Source organism: Sparus aurata, chromosome 19 (genome assembly GCF_900880675.1).
Source record: "Sparus aurata chromosome 19, fSpaAur1.1, whole genome shotgun sequence".
Taxonomy (NCBI): Eukaryota; Metazoa; Chordata; class Actinopteri; order Spariformes; family Sparidae; genus Sparus; species Sparus aurata.
Window position 1 is genome coordinate 14851604 of NC_044205.1, and position 24329 is coordinate 14875932.

The 24329-nt window shown below is 39.7% G+C and overlaps 1 protein-coding gene across 3 annotated transcripts in view; it reads left to right on the forward strand.

Moving 5' to 3' along the window:
- Positions 1 to 24329, forward strand: part of pip4k2aa (phosphatidylinositol-5-phosphate 4-kinase, type II, alpha a) — a 33503-nt gene that overhangs the window by 4511 nt on the left and 4663 nt on the right. The window contains exons 2-10 of one of the 3 annotated variants that reach the window (XM_030397577.1): positions 12070 to 12167; positions 12309 to 12405; positions 14024 to 14176; positions 14697 to 14843; positions 15396 to 15434; positions 19652 to 19759; positions 23042 to 23155; positions 23339 to 23579; positions 23777 to 23880. In XM_030397577.1, coding sequence (XP_030253437.1) covers positions 12070 to 12167; positions 12309 to 12405; positions 14024 to 14176; positions 14697 to 14843; positions 15396 to 15434; positions 19652 to 19759; positions 23042 to 23155; positions 23339 to 23579; positions 23777 to 23880 — 1101 coding nt within the window. Of the gene's footprint in view, positions 1 to 12069; positions 12168 to 12308; positions 12406 to 14023; positions 14177 to 14696; positions 14844 to 15395; positions 15435 to 19651; positions 19769 to 23041; positions 23156 to 23338; positions 23580 to 23776; positions 23881 to 24329 lie in introns of all 3 variants that reach the window. The other 2 variants (XM_030397576.1, XM_030397578.1) reach the window with 2 other exon arrangements.

The following is a 24329-nucleotide window of genomic DNA, read 5'->3' on the forward strand; positions in this document are numbered from 1 at the left end:
GAAGTAACCTCAAGCTGTAAATAACAGAACACTGCAAAGGAATGAATAAGGGGGATGGGCATGAGAATGCAACCAGAATGCAGAGGCAACATGCAAACACATGCACATGTTCTGCAAAATGTGACCCCCACTTCCCATATGTGGCTTGTCAGTCAATAGCATCCACTTTGGTTCCCCTGAAAACCAGACTTATTACAGTGTTGGTGTGTGGTGACCTGAACAATCTTAGAAGAAAGACCGGCTAGTTGGTTACTCAGCGCAATACAGAAGAACCACAGATTCCACCTCTTTATTGGTTTAAGGAGGCAAAGAGGTTATGCAAAATGATTTAAATTAATTACCAGGGTGTATAGAAATAAGTGAGACATTTATATGGCCCAGAACATTCAGGATATGTCATCAGAATCACTCTTTTTTATGACAATGAGAAAAGCCAATAATAAGCAATATGAAGATATGTTGTGTGGCAAAAGATGTGTGGCAGCTTGCTGAAAATAATATTTCCTGACAGGTAGCCCATTTTTACTTTAATCCTCATACTTTGAAATTTTACTTGCACCCCTCGGTACAAATAGGTTACATATCTCATGGTTTTACTGCAATGAATTGAGGCCAAAGCTGAAAAGTATTTCTTTTTTGAGGAAATTGTTGTTGTAACTACTGAAGCTTAGTGTGTGCAAAAGCTCAAACTTACTAGGGTCTGCATCTCCTGGTTCTAAGTCTGCATGATCTTACAAATAAGGAATTGCTCTTGTCTTTTTAAAAATTTTGCTGCACCTAGTTCACATGTGATGATTGCGCTGCCTCAAAGTGTATTCTGTAAATGAGTGTCTTTCCCCCTGAGAAGAATAATCATTCTTTCACACCCATGCTGGATATGTGCTGACATGAACATAATAGAGACTAAACACAATTACAGCCCACAGGATATGTGAGGAAGTTGACCATTTTTGTGTTTGTTGTATCATGTAATATACTGTATATTCTTGATATGTAAGAATATGAAAATAGTTGCTCTAACATTTAAGTATAAACAAAAACACTGTAAATCCTGGGTATGTACACTAATTCTCATATTAAGGCCTGAAGTAAAATGATCATTAAAGAAGACCAAAAATCCTGGGGCGAATTAGTGGCCCATTTAGGCCCTTACTGAAAAATTAACATCTGCATGGGTGAATGGTGCAAAACCACCACAGGAACACATTGCCGTTAGTGGTGGATCAGGTGAAAATACTGGATTTCACAAAGATACACTCGTCTAAGCTACCGATGACAGGCTAATTCTAAAAATGCTTCAAGGTGCTGAACACATGTCAGGAGTTTATTTCAGCCGGACAAATGGATCAGAGTTTCACACCTTCATTAAATCATTTTGGAATCCCTAAAAGAGATACAGTCCTAGCTTGTCTGTCAGTCATAGGGATGTCTGAATATACTCTTGTAATAGAAAGTTGTCAGAATGTGTTCACTGATGCTTTATGAGATTTGTCACTGGCTGAAAAGCTGAAAGGCACCTACTGTGTCACCAACCTTCTGAGTTCAGCAGCTCCTAACCTGTTGCTGCATGTCACCTTCCTCTGTCCTTGTAAAGTAAACAAGATTGCATTGAGTTGATGTTGCACAAAGCTTTATTATAACAGGCATAGAGTAAGTACAATTTAGATATAGTATATAAGGTCACATACCAGACCGGTCAGGTAATACTTAATTTTAGCTCTAGGTGTGACATGTGACTCAGCCAATCCTGAGTAGAATACAGTGAGAAACAATGAGTGTAGCAGCCACTTAATTCATCATGATAACTGTGATACATTATGTTTTTATTCCTCCCAACAACTATTTCACTTATTTTTTCTACTTCTAAGGTTTAAAGCAACACTGTGATAGTGATTCTGTAGAAAGTTAGATGATCGTTGTGTCCCATTCCCAAGTCTTCAGATACCGATGCTTTGGGTTGGCATCAGACCTGAGCTATTTGACCAAAGTGTTGGTATTTCACAATTTGTAAATGAGAGTCTGCCCTATGATGAATTGGCCATTGAATAGGATCAACTCCAGACCCCATCGACTGTGCAATGGATGATGGATGGATGAATGGATGGATGTTTTTAATTTTTATTCAGATTGAATGCAGAAAAAGATGCTTCTGAGAATTAGACTAATCAATTCCCAGTAAAGTTTATTTTTTTAGTGCACTGACATGATTTTGAAAAATAAGGTTATTTGTTAAATTGAAAAACTCTGCTTAAATCTAAAGACTGTATTTGGGGGTTGAGAATTTGTCTTTCCTTTGTCCTTTTATTTTGGGCTTCCTTGGGTTTAAGGTTTTCCTTTTGGTTTCGCTCCTGTGTGTCACTCCTCTCTTTCAGTACCTCCATTAACCTCTCCCCATCCTGCACATTCACTGTTTTGGTGATTGCCCCTTTTTTGTGTCATCCTGTCTGGCTGGCATACTTTCCCCTCTCTTCTTTGCTGTGTGACTCACAGGAGCTGTGTCTGGTTCTGTAGATTGCATAAGAGGGGGAATCTATAAATATCTTTAGGAGTAACCTACAGCTAATATGTGTGATGATTATGGGTGAGGAAAACAAAAAAGCTGAAGCCTTAAATCCTGACACACTGAGGCAGTGACAGATAGAGAAACTTATGGAAAGCATCTTGTTTTTGCAGTCACATTGTTTTAAAAAACCTTTAAACAAAACATTTTGGTTTTGTCATGCTTGCAAACACGTCTGGATGTGTCTACTTGTGTTTTTGTGTGTCCTTCACGACAAAGTCACTGTCTTATGGCACTCTCTTTACCCAAATGCAATGCGACATGTTGCTGAGTAGCTTGATTTAGCCAACAGGATAGGCAGTATACTATAAGCCTGTTTGTTGCTCAGTCAGTTTAAACCACTATATCCTTTAATATCTGGCCTTTCATAGTACTGACTTCACAACAGACACACTGAGCTGTCTCTGTGTGTGTGTGTGTGTGTGTGTGTGTGTGTGTGTGTGTGTGTGTGTGTGTGTGTGTGTGTGAGAGAGTGTGTGAGTGAGTGTGTGTGCGTGCACAAGCAAGCTGTAGCTGTTGATGACAACTACAATGTATGTGTAACCTATTTCCACATTAGTTATTAGTCATTTAGTGTTTCAACATGGATAGGAGCCTGTCTGTTGCAACGAGGTGCTGACATTTAATTTTTGTCTTAATATTCACTAGGTTTGATATACATGGCATAGTTTAATGTAGTATAACACTTGGAAAAACACATTTCCTTTCCTTAGCACAGTGTGTGTGTTTGTGTATTTCTGTGATTGAGTGAGTGACATGGACTAAAATAGACTAGAATGGGCTGTTAGATGTAATGCAGCGTCTCACACTTCAAGGGATGACTACTATAAGCTTTTAATTGCTGGTGTCTTACTCGGGTAGCTGGTTGCAAGTGTTTCTCTCTCTAGTCTTTTTTAGATTGAAAAGGCGGCAAATTTGCTCCAAGGTAAGGACGGCAATGTGCCGGCTTGTCTTTCTAAAACGGAGGCGTAATATTCCTCCTTTTCCAAAAGCCGCCTCTGAGGTAGGCGTAAACATGTGACGTGACTTGAAGCTTGAAGTTGGGCTGTGAACAGTGACAACGAATATGACTTCAAAATAAGAGCTTTACATTGCACCCCATTGGAGTTTAGAACTGGGTTCTTAGCGGGGGGCTTTTCATTTGAAAGTAGCGACCGGTCTTAGCTTGCCGACACAACAACAAGCTAACACAACGAAGACAGCTACAAAGACCGAGGAGACGCTAGCATTTCCTGGATCTCAGGGGCTGTCCAGTTGCTCATCTTGATGTCCGCGAATGAAATGATGGACTGACTGCTGTGATCAGCTGTTTCTTGGCTTTAAAACTCCCCGGCTGTGGGTCGCACAACAGTGCAGGTCATTGACACCTTTGCCCACCTCACGCAGAGGCCGGCACATTGCCGCCTCATTTTTAGATAGCAGGTGAGGCGGAAATAAGTGTACCCTCTGAGCCGGAAAATCGGCGGACCAAAACAGACCCCTAATTTGCCGGCCTCTGTCTAAAACCGCACACCGAGCCGCCAAAAGGACGGGCAAATTGGCGGCTTGGTGCCCTGTCTAAAAACGGCTACAGTGTCTGTCTGTCTCTCACTTGCCAACACAGATGCAGCAGTCCTTCTACCTTACCACTGTTCCACTTTTATCATTTGTGTGGCCTCATTATGGCTGACCTGTCCACGCTGTGGTTGTGAGCAGTGGGAGGTAAGGGAATGCGAACTACCTCTGACACCAAAGTTGTCAAAGTAGCGCCACAGAATTAGGTCATAGACAGGTGGTCATGGTCACATTTGTAGTTAAATTGTGAGGGCTAATCATAGCATGTAATATAAAGCGGAAGATGTAGTTGTTATTCCTAGAATTTAGTTAAAAGTTCTCCAAAAGCATTAAAGTAATGTTGCACCATGTTAAGATTAAATGTGCATAAAATGCATGCAATTAAGACTTTCCAGTGTTTCCCCCAGTATTTTCTAAGACTGTGGTGCTGTGGGGGGTTGGTGCAGTTTGGGTCATCATACTGTAATATTTATACTTATGTCATAGGCATTTAATTTTTTTTCTCTGGTTATAATGCTCTCACATAGTCATCATGAACTCTAATATTGTAAAGAAATACTATTTTTATTATTTGTTTCAAGAGAGGAGTTATCTAAGTCAGAGTCCTGCACGGGTTAAAAATAATGTACTGTGTCGGACACAGATGCGGATCAGGTTGGACGCCTGGCAAAGCGGTTGGGTTTTACGATTGCCATTTTCAAGGCGTCACTTATCAGCAGACACAAATAATAAGCATTTATATTTCATATGAGCTCATTCATGCGTGCTTGCTCCCTCCCAGAACTCCCATTCCCCATGCTGGCTTACTTTTAAACATTGCGTCCGTCCAATTTAACTTCGGGCGTCGGTACCAATTTATAGCGGATCGGCTCGGGTACGGAATGTAATTTGTGCTACTGTCGGAAAACGGGTCGGATGCGGTGACCTGTGCAGGACTCTGCTCTAAGTGACCATTTTAATCCGTGGAAAATGGCGGTAAAATATTTCCTTTCTCTAACACTGGATTTATTTATGCCTGAATTTTTAAGGTGTGGCGACTTTTATTTTGCCATGGCAGTGCGCCACAGTCAATTACATGTACGGGAAACCCTGCTTTCCCCATCATGTTGAGGTATTTAGAGTTAAAATGGATGTTCAGTTAGTAGGCTATATAAAACACTAATAATGGTAAATTTCACATTCTGAACGTTTTCTCTACCCACCCTGTTTTGTGTTAATTCCTTTTAACGGTCTAGCCAATAAATCACTGATACAAACACCAAGATACCATTGTTATACTATGAATAGTTCTGGGATTCATAAGACGTCAGTTGATGATGTAATTGTCTTGTTTATTGGTCAGTGAAAGGTCAAGTCCACATGCAATACAATCTAGTACAGCTATAGGTGACCTTTTGATGCTCACTATCTGACCATTAAAGGGCAAATCTCCATTTCATTGGGAATATCTATTGCATATGATTATTCTTGTTGGTTATGAATATCATGTCATGTTGTGGTGAGTAAATAGCCATTGAGCCAGTATATAACACTCAATGGTTTAAAAAAACTGATGCTATACAAGTGCTTTGGTACTGTGCGCGTGCGTGCGCGCGCATGTGTGTCTTATTTGGGAGAGCTTCAAGTGTATTTACGTCTCTACATACTGGTTAATTGCATGTTCAGTCTGTCTTGATTACACCTTAATTAGAACCACTTAGACTGTAACATCTTGTAAATAGGCATGGAGAAAGCACGCTGTCTAGGAGTCACCTCTTCAGACTCGGAGCACATTCATCCCCTCATAATTGACAGCTTGAAAACTAGAGCATGATAATACTAATAGAAAATATGTTATGTTTCATTTTTTCCCAAGGCTCCTGTTCATCTTGACAGTTTCGATTTTTCTTGTAAGTCATGATTGAGTTAAAATGGCAGCTCCTTTTCTGTGGTAATACATTACACTTATTGGCTGTTGCATTTCTTTACTTGAAACACAATTTTATATATTGGCATGGTTCCGTTTTGTTTACTTCCCTGACTCCTGCTACCTTCAAGGAAAATTGCAAGAGCAGATGGCTGCCATGAGCTGTATATATAAGAAAATTAGAGCTGTCCCAAACGATTATTTTTCAAATGATTAATCTAGCGATTATTTTTTCGATTAGTCGACTAATCTAATAATTGATTTAACGTTACATGACCAAACAAAAGTAACGTAGGAACTGTAACTGTCGTTGGTAACTTATATGAGGAAAAAAATACCACCGTTGTAGGCAGAGCAGCATCTGTCCTCCCGCCTGTCCTACCAACTCTTCGTCACATTTCTGCTTTCTGTGTGAATTACATGGCGGTTCGTCTTTATTCCAGTGGTGCTTCGCTCTGTGTGAATGACCAACGGCGGAGAATTGATGAACCGCAGCTGCAGCGTTAATGCAGCGTCTCTTTGTGAGAGGGGCTATTCTCAGCCTCCACAGGTACTACCACTTCCTGTTTGGGACGATGCGTCGACGCAAATTATTCATGTCGACGAATTTATGTCATCGATTACGTCGACGCATCATCCCAGCCCTAAAGACAATAAATACTGTACTCAGGAGTGAAGATTGTCCTGTCCTCAGCAGTATTGCAGTAACTTGGTCGGTGTTTTATAAGGCTAGATTGGGCCCCAAAAGTATGCTATGGATATGTTAAAATTGTCTGAAAACAGGGTTGTTGTATTATACTTATCTTAGCTTGGCTGTTGAAAGTGATATTTTAATGTCAGTTTAACCACTTGTTGAGTGGTTACTGATTCTGTATTGCTGTGCTTGTGGCTGCATTGTGCCATTGTATAATTATCGCATGTACAGTGATGATTAAAGTAAATGTTTAGAGTTTTTGAAAAGCAATCTTTTTAAATTATATTATTGTGAGCCATTGAGCACAAAATGAATTCATCAGCCACTAGTTTCATTTAATGATGTGTATTATAATGCAGTCACTTTGTCTTTGGTGTTTTATAGAAATAGAATATTGTACTAAGAATGAATCAGATAGAGCCTGAAGACATTGATATTGAAGGACAGAATTTCAACATCACTATAGTGTCTTTTTTTCACTGGTGACTCATTCAAGTTGTAGCTTGCAAGTCAGTACCTGAGTTATCAGATATGAGAAAAGAAAAAAGGGGTGACAATAATAGCTTCTCTGTTCATTGTCGAATATCTCCCTCTAGGCTACATATCCTGATGGCATGCCCGATTAGTCTCGCTTCTGTCCTCTCAAACTTTTTGAGAGGTTTCTCTCCACTCGGATAGTTTCATTACCCTTCTATTCCGTGCACTGAAGAAATGACCCCCTCCTTTGTATTATTAGATCCAAAATGTCTTTGTGTTGTAATCTTACTGCTGTCATCAGTGTCAGTGAGCTGTCATCTGCCTCTTCTGTCTGTCATTGTTCAGAGAGATAAGGTTATGCTATGCTGCTGACAGTGCATGCTCTCTTCACCGACTTCCTGTCCAATGGAGCAACAGCGCACACTTGCTTCACTCTGGGCCGGAAAACCAGTCTTAATCACCATGGAGACAAACAGGAAGTGGTGGTGTGAAATTTGTCTCTATGTTTGTTAGCTGCAGGAAGATAAGCAGAGCTGATTAAACAAAACATAGCTACACTATGCCAGAGATAGAAACTATGACAAGGGTCTAGCAGATAAAATCTGAGTACTTAATGTTATTTAATGTAGTAAGGTGCTCAGAGGGATGGTTAGGTTGATATTAACCACAACTCCATTTTTGCAAAAACATGTAACACAAGGGCAGTGTGTCTGTTATAAAAATCAGTGTTGTGCCAACTACCCCCCCAAAAAAAAGTACAAAAAAATTGATCCTGTCAGAAGCATGATCTGAGAAAATAGCCTTATATAGTCATTACCACTCAGAGTCTTACTCATGCTGTCTTCATAGTTTTTTAGGGCAGCATGAATTTAATTGCAAGAACAGGGACTTTTTTCACTTAAACAGTTACAGTACAAACATGGGTGCAGGAGTTTAGTTTGGGGATATTTCAAACTGATGCAGATTGTTTTCTGAGTCTGCTAGGGACAAGCATTCATACCTCACTTAGTAAGATATTCCCACCTAATCTTTATACGTGCATGCATGTATGTTTGTGTTTTAATTGCTGTGACTGGCGTTAGTATTCAGTACACTGGTGTCCTCGCATGTGTGCGTGGTAAGATCAGGCTTTGTCTCTGCTTTTGTGTGAAAAACAGCTTTGTTGTGATGAGGCGACATCTCCCCACTGAGTACCCGGGATTCATCTGTGCAATAGCATCACTGTGACGTCCGTGCCTGTCACACCAGGGCACAGAAACCTGTTCCGATATGGCATCTGTGGACTTAGATCCCATGCTTGCTCTTTCTCTTTAATGCCTTCCTTTATGCATTTCTTTTCCTGTGCTTTCTTGTCCATTTTCTCTGTCTTTATCTCAAAGGTTTCCTTCCAAAAACGACCAAAAATGACACAATAAGTCTATGTTCTCATGCGTCTTCTTTTTTCTTTTAATTTGCTTAAAAATCTTACAATAATCCTAGAGGATATTTAGAGTGGAGGGGTATTTGAGTGCTGTACGCAAAGTAAACAGCTTTGTTCTTGAAAAGCAACTGTGCTCAATTTGTTCATGTTTGCTGAGCTAGTTTGAATGGCATACAAAGGCAGACCTTTGCCCATCACTGGTCAAGCTTTTGCAGACTTCAGCAGTAAGATTTGTTTTACATTTGACCAGTCAAGCTGGGGGTCAGAGTTCTTATTTTTCTTTTTTTTTACACACACATTGTATTCACTGAGGAGTCCTCATAACAAATCATAGGAAACAAGAGTGTGCTTTACTGTGTAGCTTTTACAGAAGTTGAGTATGGTATATGTAAAGTTTTTCTGATAGGACATTTTCAGCTAACCACCTTTGCCGACACATACTTTCTGTTTGCTGTCAGCTCCTGTCTGGGGTATTGAGTGTGTTGAATGTTCAAGCTTTTATAAGTAAGCCAGTTACAGTGAACTATGAGGGGCAAACATGGAGCAACTTCAGAAAACGTTGGTGCGCTTATTTTTTGCAGTGTGTATCGTGAATGCTACGCAAACAAAGATGTTTTGGCAACTAGCTCCATTTCTCTCACTGGTCAGTTAACTCACATAAGTAAGTGTCTTACAGACTTATTTGCAGTCCTTAATGTTAAAACGTTAGTTCTAATTACAGGAGTTTACTAATTTGGGAGGCCATAGGATCAAGAAGGTACTCTTCAGGTCAACCTGTTAATCATAATCTGTTTTTTGGCATAAGTTAGCTGTAATCATCCAATTTAAAATCTTAACCATGTATTGTATTTGTATTGGTCTAACACTAAAGTATAAGAATAAATATGAACATGTTTAAGGTGCACTGTCTTGAAAATAATACATCTTGGCGGCAACCTGAAGTATGCCAAATGCTTTCATGGGTCAGTCAGTCCTGCTGAGGCCATTCTCTGCACCATCTGCTGTAATACTCCTGCAGCATTACATGGTCAAAGTATCTCCAATGATGAAAAATATTCCTTCAAGGCAGCTACTAGAATAGTGATATGACACCACCTCTTGTCTGTCTGCACAATCCTAACTGTGAGCAAATGTAAGAACGTGAAATGCGGGAATGTAATGTAGAGGAACACATTCCCTTTGTGATTAATGCTCTAGTCAATCAAAATGTGAGTCTTTCAGTGTGCTTTGTGGAATGACCGGTTATTAATAGATTCATGCAACCTGCCAGCACTCCTGCCTGCAGCCGACAACACATGCACATGCACAGGCAGGCACACATACACACACACATCATATTTGTGTCAAGCTGTGCCTGAGTCATAACGAATGTCAGGTCTACGTATTAAAGCAGTGTGACGCATGACCAGCTCCAAATGGAAACTCCTGCAATGTACCTTATGTGTGTGAAGCCCCGCTGTCTATTCCATGTGCAATGATTCTTGAAATGGTCTAAAATTTAACATTTTATTGGATAGCTATCATGGCCATAAATGTACAAACAGTCATCACCGTTCAAGTGTAACAGGCTAGGATACCTGATGGTACACAATATGTAGTTTAGTTATAGTTTCACTAAAGAGTCAAATAATGTCATATAATTTTTTAAAATAACACAAGCATTCTGTAAACTCAAGTTTCTTGGCACTGCCTTTACTTTCCTGATTTGTTTGTGACACATTTCATCTGAAAACAGTAAGATGACTGCTCCATTTTAACAAACTCACCAATTACTTTTAAGAATGCATTTCAACATCTGTTGACAGAAATGCTGATAAAGAGAAATGTCCTCATACATTGAGAGAATAGTGATTATCTGCTCTTGAATCGTGAACACACTCAAACTAGAAGATTAGAAAACAGCAGTGCATCACAGACTGCAGGATATTAAGATTACCTCTCCTCCACGAGCGACACATAACCCCAGCTTTCACTTATACACGTCATATCGCCCTCTCTCTGTCACTCTCACTCTCTCACTGCTTTATAACCTACAAGTTCTCATCTTGTCTTTATCTCTACATTGGAGACACCTTGACGCTTTGGCAGTTCTGGCAACCTCTCCATTCTCCTTTCCCGTTGAGCTGTCCTTCAACTCTGTGGGCTACACCATCCGGAAAATCCAATCTGTACACTGCTCAAAACACCAGGTGTTCTGTGCCAAGAATGGTATTGATCAATGACCTGTCCCAGAGCTCTTGCCCAGAATCATAATTTAACCCCAATAACTGGATATATACAAATACCATTTTTCCCTTCCCAACTGTATTCTTAGCTGTATACTACTAACCCAGTATGGATAGTATGGATTGTCGCTGTTTATGGATATTGGCTACTTGTGTATAAAGAAATACGTTCGGCATACAACGTACAGGTATACAGGACATTGCAGGGAAGTTGCAGGGTTCAGTTTTTTTTTTATTATGTGATATTGCTGATCAGCTTGTGTTCTTGCTGATACCAATTCCAGTACTTTAGGCAGTGGTATTGGAACAACGCTGCCAATAAATTGTTACCCATCGGTTTTGATTTAGGGAAAAATCTTCAGTTGCAAGTTCATCCTTGTACCTATTGTGGGTGCTTTTTTGATTAGTTTTGCAACACACCACATTTTGGTTTTCTTCAGAGGAAAAAGGGACATTATTTATGTGAATTGATTTTGTGCCACAACATTTAACATAATAGTTACTGGCATCTGGGGCAACATTTTTTATTTTTTTAAGATTTTTTTCTGGCATAGACACCTTTATTAAGCAGTAGACAGATAGGAAATACGGGAGAGAGAGGGGGATGTGACATGCAGCAAAGGACCTCCGGCCGGAATCGAACCGGGGTCGGCTGCGTATATGGCATGCGCTCTAACCACTCGACCACCTGCGCGCCGCAACATTTTCACCTTATTACAAATACCACAAGGGATACTTGTGTGCATACTGTCACACTGGATGTGTTTCGGGTTTTTTTCAGAGGCAGGGTATAGTCATGTGAGTGTTCATGTGAAGTTATGTGAATGCTGATCTTTGCACCAGTCTTTGGCACCTTATTAGGTGGGATCATTTTGCATCATGAAAAGATTACGTGAGTTGAGGCGTGAAATTCACAGAAAGGATATGGTTGAATATCTGCAGAATTCCTGTTTGAACATTTCAAGATGCTACAGTAACATGTTATAGAAAATATTTAAAGAAAACTGTGATGGTTGCAAAGCTCCTGTACCAAATTTGCATAAAATGAAGGAGTAGTCAGTTTTTTCCACATTAGGCCCCACCATTTCCTCCCCTCACTATCCCAGTGTGTTTAGGTTCCTAACTGTAACATTTCTAATCTGACATAGGATTTGACTGACATGTTTTAGACGTATTTGTGTTCTCAGATACATTACTGATATCCCCTTCGTCTTTATGCTTTTTTATGCCCAGATAAATGAGTTAAGCCATGTTCAGATTCCCATCATGCTCATGCCAGACGACTTCAAGGCCTATTCGAAGATCAAAGTGGACAACCACCTCTTCAACAAGTAAGGTCTTTTTAAGTATTTCATATGATTGCAATGTTGACACTGTTAAATATATATCATTTTCAAAGTTCTTCATTATATTCTTTAGGAGATGGAGCATCTCAAACACCATGTCACTTGTGTTTTCTGATTTTTGCACAGGGAGAACATGCCCAGCCATTTCAAGTTCAAGGAGTACTGCCCTCTGGTGTTTCGAAACCTCAGAGAGAGGTTTGGCATTGATGATCAGGACTTCTTGGTATGAAAATCCAAACAACATTACTCCCATTTCTGAGTCGGAAATCTTTTTTTTGGTTATACTTTGTATTAGTAGATTATTGTGAATTGCCACACAAGAGATTGCCAGCTCCTAGGGACAGTCAGATGATTTTACAGGCAAAACATTATCCTTAAATGGATGTGATATTTATGTATCTGATAAACATAACCACCTAATGCAACAAGCAGGCTGAAACATTGGCGAACAAATTGGATCACACACTTAACTAGTAAAATGTTACTTTATTGCACTTTTTCCTTTCCGTCTTTTGTTTCAGCCCACTCCTTCCTTAACTTTATACTCTTTCATAGTAAATCCCCACTCCTAGTGCAGGCAATGAGTTGGCAGTATTTGGAGGTCATTGTGTCCCAGCTTAGTGCAGCTGTCCTTCTTGCATGTTTACATTAGGGTTCGGCTGGCTGCAGTGAGTGGGCAGTTGGGGGTGTTAAGACACTGGCCAGTGCAAAGGAATGTCATGACATTCTCAACATTGAACTCCTTTCCTACATTAGGCACCAGTCACATTGTGAATGTGAGTTTATTGGTTTGCATTTGCCCTTGCACTAAAACCAGGCTGGCTGGCATTATTTTCTAATTATAATGGTAATATTCCTCATTACAGTCGATGGGTACCACCAGCTGCAGGCCTTCTCTTTTGAAGACACGCGGCAGTGTTAGTTTTAATGAGCAATTCTAGTAGTATTAAATTAAACTTTGGCAGTGCGTAACTGAAGTGCAAACAGATTAACCTTTTTTCCCCCACATTATGATTAATGCATGGTGGAGAAAATGACTAACTAAAACCAAAATATTAGGTTGAAAGCTTTTAATCTATGTCAGCCTCAGGCCAAGGGCCTCTTAAACATTTTCTGCCTGTGACACAAACCACTTCAATCTTATACCAGGAACTGGACTGTAAATAGTCCTCTACATGCTTTTTAAGATCCTCCAGAAACAAGACTTCAACCAATTTTAGGTCCAAACATAAGAAACTAATGTTGCTTAACAGTTGGTTCAGGTTTAAAGGTTAGTCCTCACTTTGCAATACAAGCAAAAGATGCTATGTCTGGAAGAGGGGAGAGCGAACTGAGGGCAGAGGACATGAGGAATTCTTGCAGAATGAGGCATTGAGCCAGGGGTGTTGGATCATGTTACTTTTGAGCTCCAAAGTCTGGGCAGCAGCTGTTTGCGTCTGTGTGTAGGTTTGGACAGGCAGCAGGAGTAAAGGTCAGAACCCCACATGTTTAGACTGGTGACTGGAAGGTGGTCAGACAACAAGGAGGTAGATGCTGTATTGTGGGATCCATTCAAATACACTACGAGAGCTAAAGCAGCTATTCTAACATAAGATGGCAATAAAGGTCCCGACTCAGTAAAATAAGCTACAAAAACTAAAATGTTTTCTGTCTTTGGTGACAGACTTTTCGAAAAAGTAAAACTGAAGTAATGAGTTCATCATTTTGGTTTTCTGAATGCAGTGCAAAAGATGAACGTGTTGTCAAAATGTCAAGAAGACAAGCTGATCATATCTCAGTGTGTAGATCCTGATAAACATGATCTTTATTTGTCCTTCTGTTCTTGCTCCATATGTTTGCAGAACTCTCTGACACGCAGTGCTCCCCTGAACAGTGAGGCCCAGGGACGGAGCGGAGCCCGCTTCCATACCTCTTATGACAAACGCTACGTTATCAAGACCATCAGCAGTGAGGATGTTGCTGAGATGCATAACATTCTAAAGAAATACCACCAGGTGATAACATCTCTATCTGTAGAACACTCAAGTACCTCAGAATTGTACTCTACTAAAACATAGATTCATAGAAAGAAACACCAATCTCTGAGAGGGATCACAGGACTTTAGAGACACTAGAGAGCTTGTACCAAATTGGACTACATTATCAACACACATGCAGAAGTTTAATTTCAACCTACCACTCAGGCCTGCAGCACACACAAGTCAAACACTTTTTACCCAGTGTCAACATTCACTGTGAGATCTTAAAACTTTTGTTTGCCTTTTGATTTTGGACTGGTCAATAAATGTCGAAAAGTCTCAGGGTACAGATTCATATGATTTCCTAGGACAGCTCTTGTAGTAGGTTATAAGCCAATGTCTATTTATCACCATACAGTTGAACACGAGTGACCGTTAGTCATAGGTTTTATAAACCTTTATTTCTCACAGCCTCCAGCCTTGAGGCATGTAGTAAGTATGTATATTGTAACTATAAAGGGGCCATAAACTGATATTCCTCACTCTCTTTTGGTAGTTCATCGTGGAGTGCCATGGCAACACACTGCTGCCTCAGTTTCTGGGGATGTACAGGCTCACTGTGGATGGAGATGAGACCTACATGATTGTTACACGCAATGTCTTCTCTCACCGGCTTTCCGTCTACAAAAAATATGATCTCAAGGTAGGCGGAGAAATATTTTTAAAAGAAAAAGTGATCAGAAATGACATATGTATTAGATTAAGTTATGTCAGTCTGATCAATAGCTGCACTAGGATATTGCTTGTTGCCACTCATTGTTTTAGGGACCTGTTTTTAGTTCAAGACCTGCTTTTGGTTCAAGAATAATTTGATAGTGTTCATTCCCAAGACTAGCCCGCTTGTAGTCCAAATGTTTTATAAATTGTCATGTAGAAATCAATCCTCTAAAAAATATTTTGTGACTGTACATAAGGTTTGAATGCATGTTTGAGATGGCAGGCATTATCCATCGGGTAATGCTAGTCCAACAACAGACTTTAGGTAGCCAGTCCCAGGGCAGCGTGAAGCCGTTTTAAGCTGTTATAAGACATTATGCCGTGTATCTCTTATTGGATTACCCTCTGTGTTAAACATGCGCAGGGTAATGGGTATCTGCAGGGATAAGTTAGTTGAGGAAAGATTAAAGTAAGACTTTCCAGTGCTGCCATTAAAAAACTAGGTTTTGGTGAGTAATTTCCTTTCTTTTGTTTCCAGGGTTCCACTGTTGCCAGAGAGGCCAGCGACAAGGAGAAGGTACAGTCAGCTGTCGTGAGCCAGGATACAATGTTATACATACCCACAATTTAATCTTTAGCACAGGCAGGACCTCTTAGCCTTTACTCAGTACTTTGAAGAAGCAATAAAAGTAGTAATAATAATAATAATAATAATAATAATAATAATAATAATAATAATAATAATAATAATCACGATAATAACAATGCTTTTAAACAAAGTAAACACATAGAAACATATGATACATTTACTAGTACATCCAAAGCAACAAGACTGTCCACACCCAGCTGTTCTTAAAGCATCAGAACTGATGTCTTACAAATGTATCAATCCACACCGACACCACATTGTTCCATGTCAATGTTAAACCATTTTTAATGCCCTTTTTAAAGTCTCTTTTATTTGTGCACTCAATATAGCAAAGTCCAACTTTCTCTTTGTTGTGGAGTAAATAAAACAAGTGAGTCAGTAAACATAAACAGTGCCCATTTTCTTCTTTTATTAGTTTTCATGTAGCTTAGTGGAAAACTATGTCTGTCCATTAGACAGGCTGGTGTCCTTTCAGCACATCAGGAGGTGCATTGCTAAAAGTGACAGTGGATTCTGATGACAGTGGAGGTCGGAGTCAGTGTGGATTGAACAGATGGACACATAGCAATTGCGCACCGCTGAAGTCTTGATACTGGTGTCATTTTTCATGTAGGGAGCAAGGGCAAATCATAAAGGTTTTTTTTTTTGTTTTTTTTACAAATACACAAAACATGAATATTATAAAAATGTCCGGTATTCTGACTGAACTCCATGCCTATTAAAAGCCTTGTGGACGATTATTGAATGAGAGAGAGAAACTGTGTTTCCAGTGGTTCCAATAACCACCACAGCTTTAAACGATTCTAGGGCTACTGTCATCACCCAACAATCCCAACAAACACAGCTTCAGTGACAGCTTTTGTTTCCTTTTTGGTGGGGATGACAGTAGCAGATATTCATCTCCTTCAGTTAGCACCTACTTCATCACCCCATTTCCGTTTCTAGCCCCTGCACGCTATTTGTGTCTCTTTAATTTGCTTCATCCCCTCTAACCTCGCTTCTGCTGTTCCATTAGTTCCCCTGCTTGCTGTCTGTGTGTGAAAGTTTGAGGGTTATGTGTGTCTGGGTATATGTTTAGAGATTTATTCAATCAGATGCCTCATGATTTTGAGTAGTCCTGTGTATGATGTGTTTTCTGTCAAGCTCTATGTGCGCGTGTGAGCAATATATTCAAATGTTATATGAGATTTAGTGTGAATGATGGTCATGGAAATGTTGCTGTTTGTGTGAGACTGGCTATTTTTGAGTTTTTGGTTCTTGGCCGCTAAAATTGTGACAGGCCGATGGTTCATTGTGCTTCCTGTTAAAATTGTATTAGCTAATGATTTGCTATAAACACTATACATAAAAGGCTTTGACTTGAGTGACGGAAGTTGCTGATAGTGTCCTTGAACACTGTGAATTTGGAGTACTCTTCGTTTGAACTGTCAGCTCAGCAGTATTGGAATGGGATGGTTGTCCAAGGTTATTTTTCATTGCATGTCTCCACGTGTCACATTGCAAAGCTTCATCTGACCATGAGAAAGGTTTTTATATGAGTGTCACTGTTTTGACCAAGAGGGGTTTGAACTTTCCAGCTGGTTTTTACAGGGGCTTAACCGCTGGGCACCATTCAGTGAGGCATAGAAGACTTCAGGGAATCCCCAAACTAAATATAGCCTAGTGTAAATGGAAGAAGAAACAAAACGTTAATGGGGTTAAAGTGAGGGGTTAAATGAGTGGAAAAACAAAGCTGCTGTGGATTTAACACTCATGTGAGCCTACTGTGTGACTTTAGCTGTGTGTGAAACATCGCACATAGTCGAGCAATAGAAATTAAGAAGCATCACAGTGCATTTTGCCAAACTGACACGAATAAAGATTATTTGCCATCATACCCGTCAGTAAATCCAACTAATACATCAAGCTTCATAAAGTTTCAATTGCTTGAAGCTATTCACTGTTTTTGCTCAGTATGTTATCTCATATATACTTTGGAATGTGCACATGTCTCAAGAGACCAACTAAGGTCCAGAAGACCATGATCTGACAATGGACATGCTGGTTTCTTCATATGAAACACATCTGTACATGCACTCAAATACAGACATGCCTAAAATTATGTTTGTTACCCAATATAAGTGCTCAGTGGCTACAAATACATGTTTCCTTTAAATAGTTATTCTCCAGTTGAAGTCCAGTATGTAAGCACACACACTGCAGTTGGCCAGCGTGCATCATGCCAAATGATAGAAGAAAGAAAAGTGTTTTGTTCAGAAGGTACAGAGTATGTGTGTACAAAATTGCATCTCACACACACACACACACAAACAACAAGCACGGCAAGATTCTCTCCTGACTGCATGACCGTCTCCCTTTCATGCATGCGTCTGCATGGTATATAATGTTTTTCTGCATCTTTTTTCAAGTTACGTTATTTCTAACACATTCCGATGTGTATGAACACCAGCCCCATTCTGTTGCACATTGTGGACATGTTCTGTTCTACCCACATATGACATGTATTTTTCTTTTCATTAAATACATTTTTAGGTTCTTGTAGCTGCTGTCTCAGGTTCTGACTGTCATACAGCAGCAATTGGCTTCCTGACAGATGTTCTGCATTTTACCAAGCAGATGATCAGTGGGTTTAAGCATTCTTTTTTTTTTACTCTCAAATGATCTTGACTAGAGCCCCAACTAGGTATATTATGTCTTACTTGGGCCCTTCAAATCATACTTCATTTTCCTTTATTTGTGGTTAACCACTAAAAAACCTGTCCATAACCCACTACTAGAGGAGATGTGCGATCGCTGTATTTATATTACCTGGAAACAGTAGAGGTTGTGTTTGTATGTTATGAGATAGCCACTGGCCCTTGGTATGTGGAATACCACCTGTCTCCACTAGGTCTCTATTCAGTAGCTATCTGCCACAGTTGTTTCGTTGGTTTTTGTTTACTCACCTCTCTTTCCTCATGCCAGCACAAGCTGGCATCTTCTGGTGCAGTCACATGGCATTAATCTGTCTGGATGAGTGTGAACTGCATAGATATTTTACTAGTAGCCCCATATCCAGTAATTGTAAGCCCTTAGAAATAGTGCTACACTTGAATAGATGCTTTGCAGTATACAGGTTCATATGCATATTAATACAGTTGTTTCCTTGCTCATTGTAGTTCCACCTCCCAGCCTCCTTACAGTAGCACTTTGTTTCTCTACCAGGCATTTATGCCAGGAAACAGTCATAATACCAGTGAAGGCAGACCAAGAATATAACAGTAATGCTCTATATTAAGCTCCTTGTAATAAGTGTCAGTTAATAGCTATAAAGACCCTTATAAGTCCCTATATGATACTTATTATCAAGACTATATAGTGTTAATAGAATAATAAGGAAGTTTATTGCTAGATTATAAAACATTTATAAGGAACAGCTTTAAAAACAGTTTATAGAGGCATGATAATGTCAATGAAAGCCTTTTGAGTTAAACAATAAAATAATGGGTAAGTTTGAAAAAGTCAATAAATGTTTGTTTTGTTATTATAAACAATTATAACAAAACACATAAGGCTTTTATTAACATAAACTTAATCTGTTTATAAACATTTTAATATGTTTGTGAAAATAGTAAATATGTCATATAGTCTAGCAATAAATATGTATATGATGCTATTAATGCTTTGTCTTTTTATTGTTAATAAGCATCTCATGGACTTATTACCTATTAACTAACACTTTATTACAAGGACTTAATTATAAAGCATTATCTATATAACTCCTTTATTTGAGCAATTAGGAATATTTTTAGGGACATAGTCTGAATCCTGCTGAATTACTAAACCACTAGCATCGAAATGGTATGATAGCAAAAATCTTAACACTTACGTCGTCATTGGATGAATCTGTTGGACACTGATAAACACGTTGTTGACCCAGCCATTGTAAAGACATCAGAGGATTATAAACATCCAGACTGGTCGTACGGCTCGTTCGCGTTCATGCCCTTTCCAACCCTCTACCAATTTGAAGAAAAAAACAACTGTGTTCTGTTACATTTTAAACACTTTGCCTTTACTTCCAACTTCCTTCCTCCCTTCCTCTCTCCTTTCTTCTCTCCTCTCCTCCACCCCTACCGTCCCTACCCTCGCTCCCCCTTTTCTAGCAGCCGCCCCAACCAGAGGATGTGCCCCCGCGGCCCAAATCTGGTAACGTTCAGCAAAGGCTGCAAACACTGCGGATTGCCACGCGCTTTTACTGCGCCATGAAACACGTAAGAGATGTAAGAGAACCAGGGCTCATATACCAGGCATGATCTATTAAACCAATCTTCTTTTATTGTTATTTTTTGTACGACCGAGCATTCCCGTTTCCTCGCCTTCTCTGAGCTGATACACTGTTATTTCAAGGCCATATTTTGCACACTTTTCATCCATTTACAGTCACCTTTTGCTCAACGTGTCAGCTAGTTCAGTTTTAGTTTTGCCAGACAGTTTGTTTTTTTTGTTGTTGTTGTTGCCACTATTCACTCAACGGCACCATGCATCTGAAAGACTTGAGAGTGAGAAGCGGAAGAGTAAAGGTGGCGGCATGAACTGGAAGGAGAGACTGCATGGTCAAAATGAAATTAAGGAAACAGAGATAGGAAGAGAAAGTACATACTTTTTTACATTGCTGGAAATTATATTTTTTGCTGACTGAGAATTTCTTCATTTTGTTTTTAGAAGTCACTGACTGAAAGTCTGATTCAAACCGACTTACACAAAATCTTCCTTAGATCTGCAGTAGAAAGTGAGCACACATTTTGATTTGTCTTCTAAATCAGTGAAGCATAGTTTTTCTGAAAGGTTTTAGGATTGCAGATAATATTTCCTGGCTCGATGTCATGCACCCCGCTGCAGCCTTTGTTTTGTGAAATAGAGTATATCTGGCAGTGGGTGAGCAGGTGCCATGGGACATTAGTTAATAGCTAGTCCAAGAGATAAATCAGGTTTTTTTTCTTTTTTTAAGATGTTAAAGCTGTATAGTATGCCCAAATGCAATGTGATTCAATGTGTTTTTGATTACCACAGCCTTCTTAAATAGTAAGTGTTTTGTAAGCAGTTAGTGTTGTCGCGTTGTTACCAGTGTCCCAGTTTTTAGTTTGTTTCTAGTTTTTCAGGGGATTTTTTTTCAAGTCCAGCATATGGCAGCCATCATGGTTTTATATAGATGTAGCTGCTTTTAGTGTAGAAGCTGCAATAATCTGGTTATTGAAGGCAGTATATGGCAAATTAATTAACTTGCAGACCAAACAGATTTGTATTGTTTATGCCCAGTTTACATACTCTCAGTTTTCTTTCCAAGGGCAAGTTGTTATCATAACAAGTAGTTATGCACAAATAATGGTATACAAAGCTTACACTCTGTGTTCCCCTATAACAATATGAAATGAACTCATGAAGTGATTTGTAAATGAAGTTTTGACAGTTACTGTTTTTTGAGTGCTGATAAACGTTCCAGAGGAATTCTGCTATTTGTAAAAGTCAGAACTCATAATTTGTAAAACTGCGTATCACAAATCCTTCAAAGAGGCAAACCTTTGTCCTTCTGACACAGCAAGACATGAGTGTTGTCAAAAGACCAAGATCCATTTTCCAACCAGCTGACGGGAGAACGAAAGAGAAATGAGATTCATTTCTTTTTGAGGACATGGAGAAACTCACCTGTCACACAGCTTTACAAGGCTCATCGGCAACTCACCCTTTCTTCCAGCCTCTAATGTATCTTACTGTTTTTCTACTTGCTTCCACAATATAGTGAACCAGCCAGGAGTCAGACACATGTCATTGTAGGAACAGAAAATCTATAACAGGCCAACTGATAGAACCCTATGCATGACTGTGAAAAGACATAAGACGTAATGAAGCGGTTAGAAAGACTGAGAATGTTTGAGATGGAAATAAACGACAGTTGAAAATGAAAGCTTCGAGAGATGTATGAATGTAAAGGCTGAGGTGTCAGTTTAGGCGACAGGCCTGCGTAGTGCTGTCAGGTTATCTTCACTTTTTGCAGTCGGACTTATGTTGCGTTCTCATTAACTTTTTATGTTGCATCTTTATCCAGTCTAACAAGTTGTACATTCCATATTTACAGCAAATTGGAGGTCTATGTCTGTATATATATGTGCTCAAGTGTCCTATCTTGTAATATGTATTTTTGTCTTTGTCTGTGTAAAGGTCTAATCTGTATGTGTATGTATGTGTGTCAGTGTGTGCTGTCTGAGCTCATTCTAGTGCTTCAAAGTGCTGTTGTGTTGCTGCTCTTCTCCTGCTGCCATAGAAACACCATAGTAGCTAAACTGCTACTGCTGCCCTGTTACCACATTTCCTGCTCTCTTTTTCCTCTGTGACTCAGAACTAGGCCTCCCGTCCCTCCTCACATAACACCTCTTCCCCCTACGGGCTGCTAGCAGTTCTGCAGCAGCCAGTTTAAGAAGGAAATTAATCCCAGTAGATAGACACTTAAATAGATGCTGCTTGTCAGCTGAACGGTGAGAGGCCGTCACAAAGATACATTACGCTGGCTTGAGATAATTATTTAAAAAGTTTATATTAGATACAGAACATAATCTGGTTTCAAAGAAGCATCTTGGATGCACAGTGTTTGTTTGATTTGTCTCAGGGAGGGATTCTTTTCAAATCCCATCCCAGTGCCAACATGGACACTTCATGGCTTGACTTTCATGACACTAAGTGTATGGATCTACCAGATGCATTTAAAAAGCTGTCCCCGCATCTGTGCATTGTACCACCAAAAAATGGTAACAAGAAGTATGAAATTTCACTGTAAACAATATGGAAAACATGCGAATCAATGCATCAGATGGATCTGTGCCCTGATTTAAGCATGCTGCATGTACTCTTTTACACAGTAAGATCACTTAAAAAGAGGTCAGCCGTGGTTTGGACAGACTGCCTGTGTTTTGTTTTTTTTCATACCACAAATAAAAGTTGTATTTGGCTAAATGAAACAGGCTTACCTGACAAACCACAGGCTGAAAGCCTCATTTATATCAGAGGGGTATTTCAACATGCAAGATTGTCTTGTCGGGCAAAAACCAGAAGCTGACTTGACTAATGACTGAGATTAGAATTAATCTTTGTCATCATGCATTTTGAAATACCTCTTGATTACAGTTGAAGAAGACGGGTATATGCTATCTTTAAGTCCTGTGTAATGATATGCGAAGTATGGTACAGTAGTATTCTGGGGGAAAGGATGATGAATAATGATGCTGGTGTCATTGCTTTCAGTAAACCTTTTCTTTCTAGTCAATTTCTGACCTTTAACTTAAATATATCAATCAATATTTAATGATATCAACTTAGTGTGATTGGATAGAGTGATATTTACGGACTCATCTTCTAAAGCACTTGATATGAGCACCAGAATTCTGTCACATTTTTGCCCAGGTCTGCCGCCTACACTAACGTGCCACTCAGGTCTGAACAGTCTAGTGTTGTGGTTTTGACTGTTGTTTATTTGGTCGCTAATCCCGAATAATAATGGGCAGGCAAAGGAGCTGCCCACCTACAAGGACAATGACTTCATCAATGACGGGCAGAAGATCCACATCGATGGGGAGAACAAGAAAATGTTCCTGGAGAAGCTCAGGAAAGATGTGGAGGTATGTGTTAACAATGAGATGTGACAGAAAAAAAACCCTTCCCTCTGTGCCAGTCCTTACTGTCTGTATTAATACCTGTCCTCTTTCTCTGGCTCCTCCTCTCTACTCGGTCCCATCTCTGTCCTCCTGTCATCGCCTCACTTTTATTTCATCTCCTGTCCTAACGTCTTCCGCCATCCTCAGTTCCTGGCCCAGCTGAAGCTCATGGACTACAGTCTGCTGGTGGGGATCCACGATGTTGAGCGAGCAGAGCAGGAAGAGGTGGAGAGCGAGGACAATGAGGCTGAGGAGGAGGGCGAGAGCGACGGAGGGGGCATCGGAACGCCCCCTGACAGTCCCAGCAACACCCTGGACAGCAACAAGCCTCTGTCACCTGGGGAGTTTGATCCCACCATTGACGTCTACGCCATCAAAAGCAATGAAAGTGAGCAGCCAAATGCATGTGTAGTACCATACAATCTTTGCGTCATATTAAATATAGTACTGAGGGCTCCCCCTACTGGATATTTGTAGTCCTTATTCCAGTTCTCCAACCTGTCAAAAATATCTAAAGCATTTTGTTCTTCTTATTTAACAGTACCTGATTTACATAATTCATGGTGCATTTGTTTTAAATTACAGCTGCTCCCAGGAAGGAGGTGTACTTCATGGCTGTCATAGACATCCTTCAGCATTACGATGCCAAGAAGAAAGCTGCCCACGCCGCCAAGACTGTCAAGCATGGGGTATGTTCATTACAAACCGTGGTTCTCTTACTCATCATTATGTATTACACTCAAAAGTAAATTTGTCTGCTTTAGGTGCTCGCTGCCTCTGTCACTGGTATGTTTTTATATAGAAAGCCATTCATGGCAAACTTCCCATTGTTACATTTGGAAAGAAAGATTGTAGGTTTTTCGGCACCCACTGCTTGAAGAAATCAACAGACTGAGATTAAACTTCAAAATATTTACTACTGATAAGTTTTAGAAATTATGGTGAAATCTACTGAGTCTGTGTTTTCTGTGTGAAAATGTTTCATCTGGTGTGTTTTTCTTAATTTACTGTTGTAACTCTATGTTGCTATCATTCTGGGCCTTGTAAAATAAGAAATGTGATCTCACCTGGTTTTATGAAGGCTAAATACATGTTTAGACAATTGTAGCTGCATGCCGGAGCTATTTAAAGAGGTGAA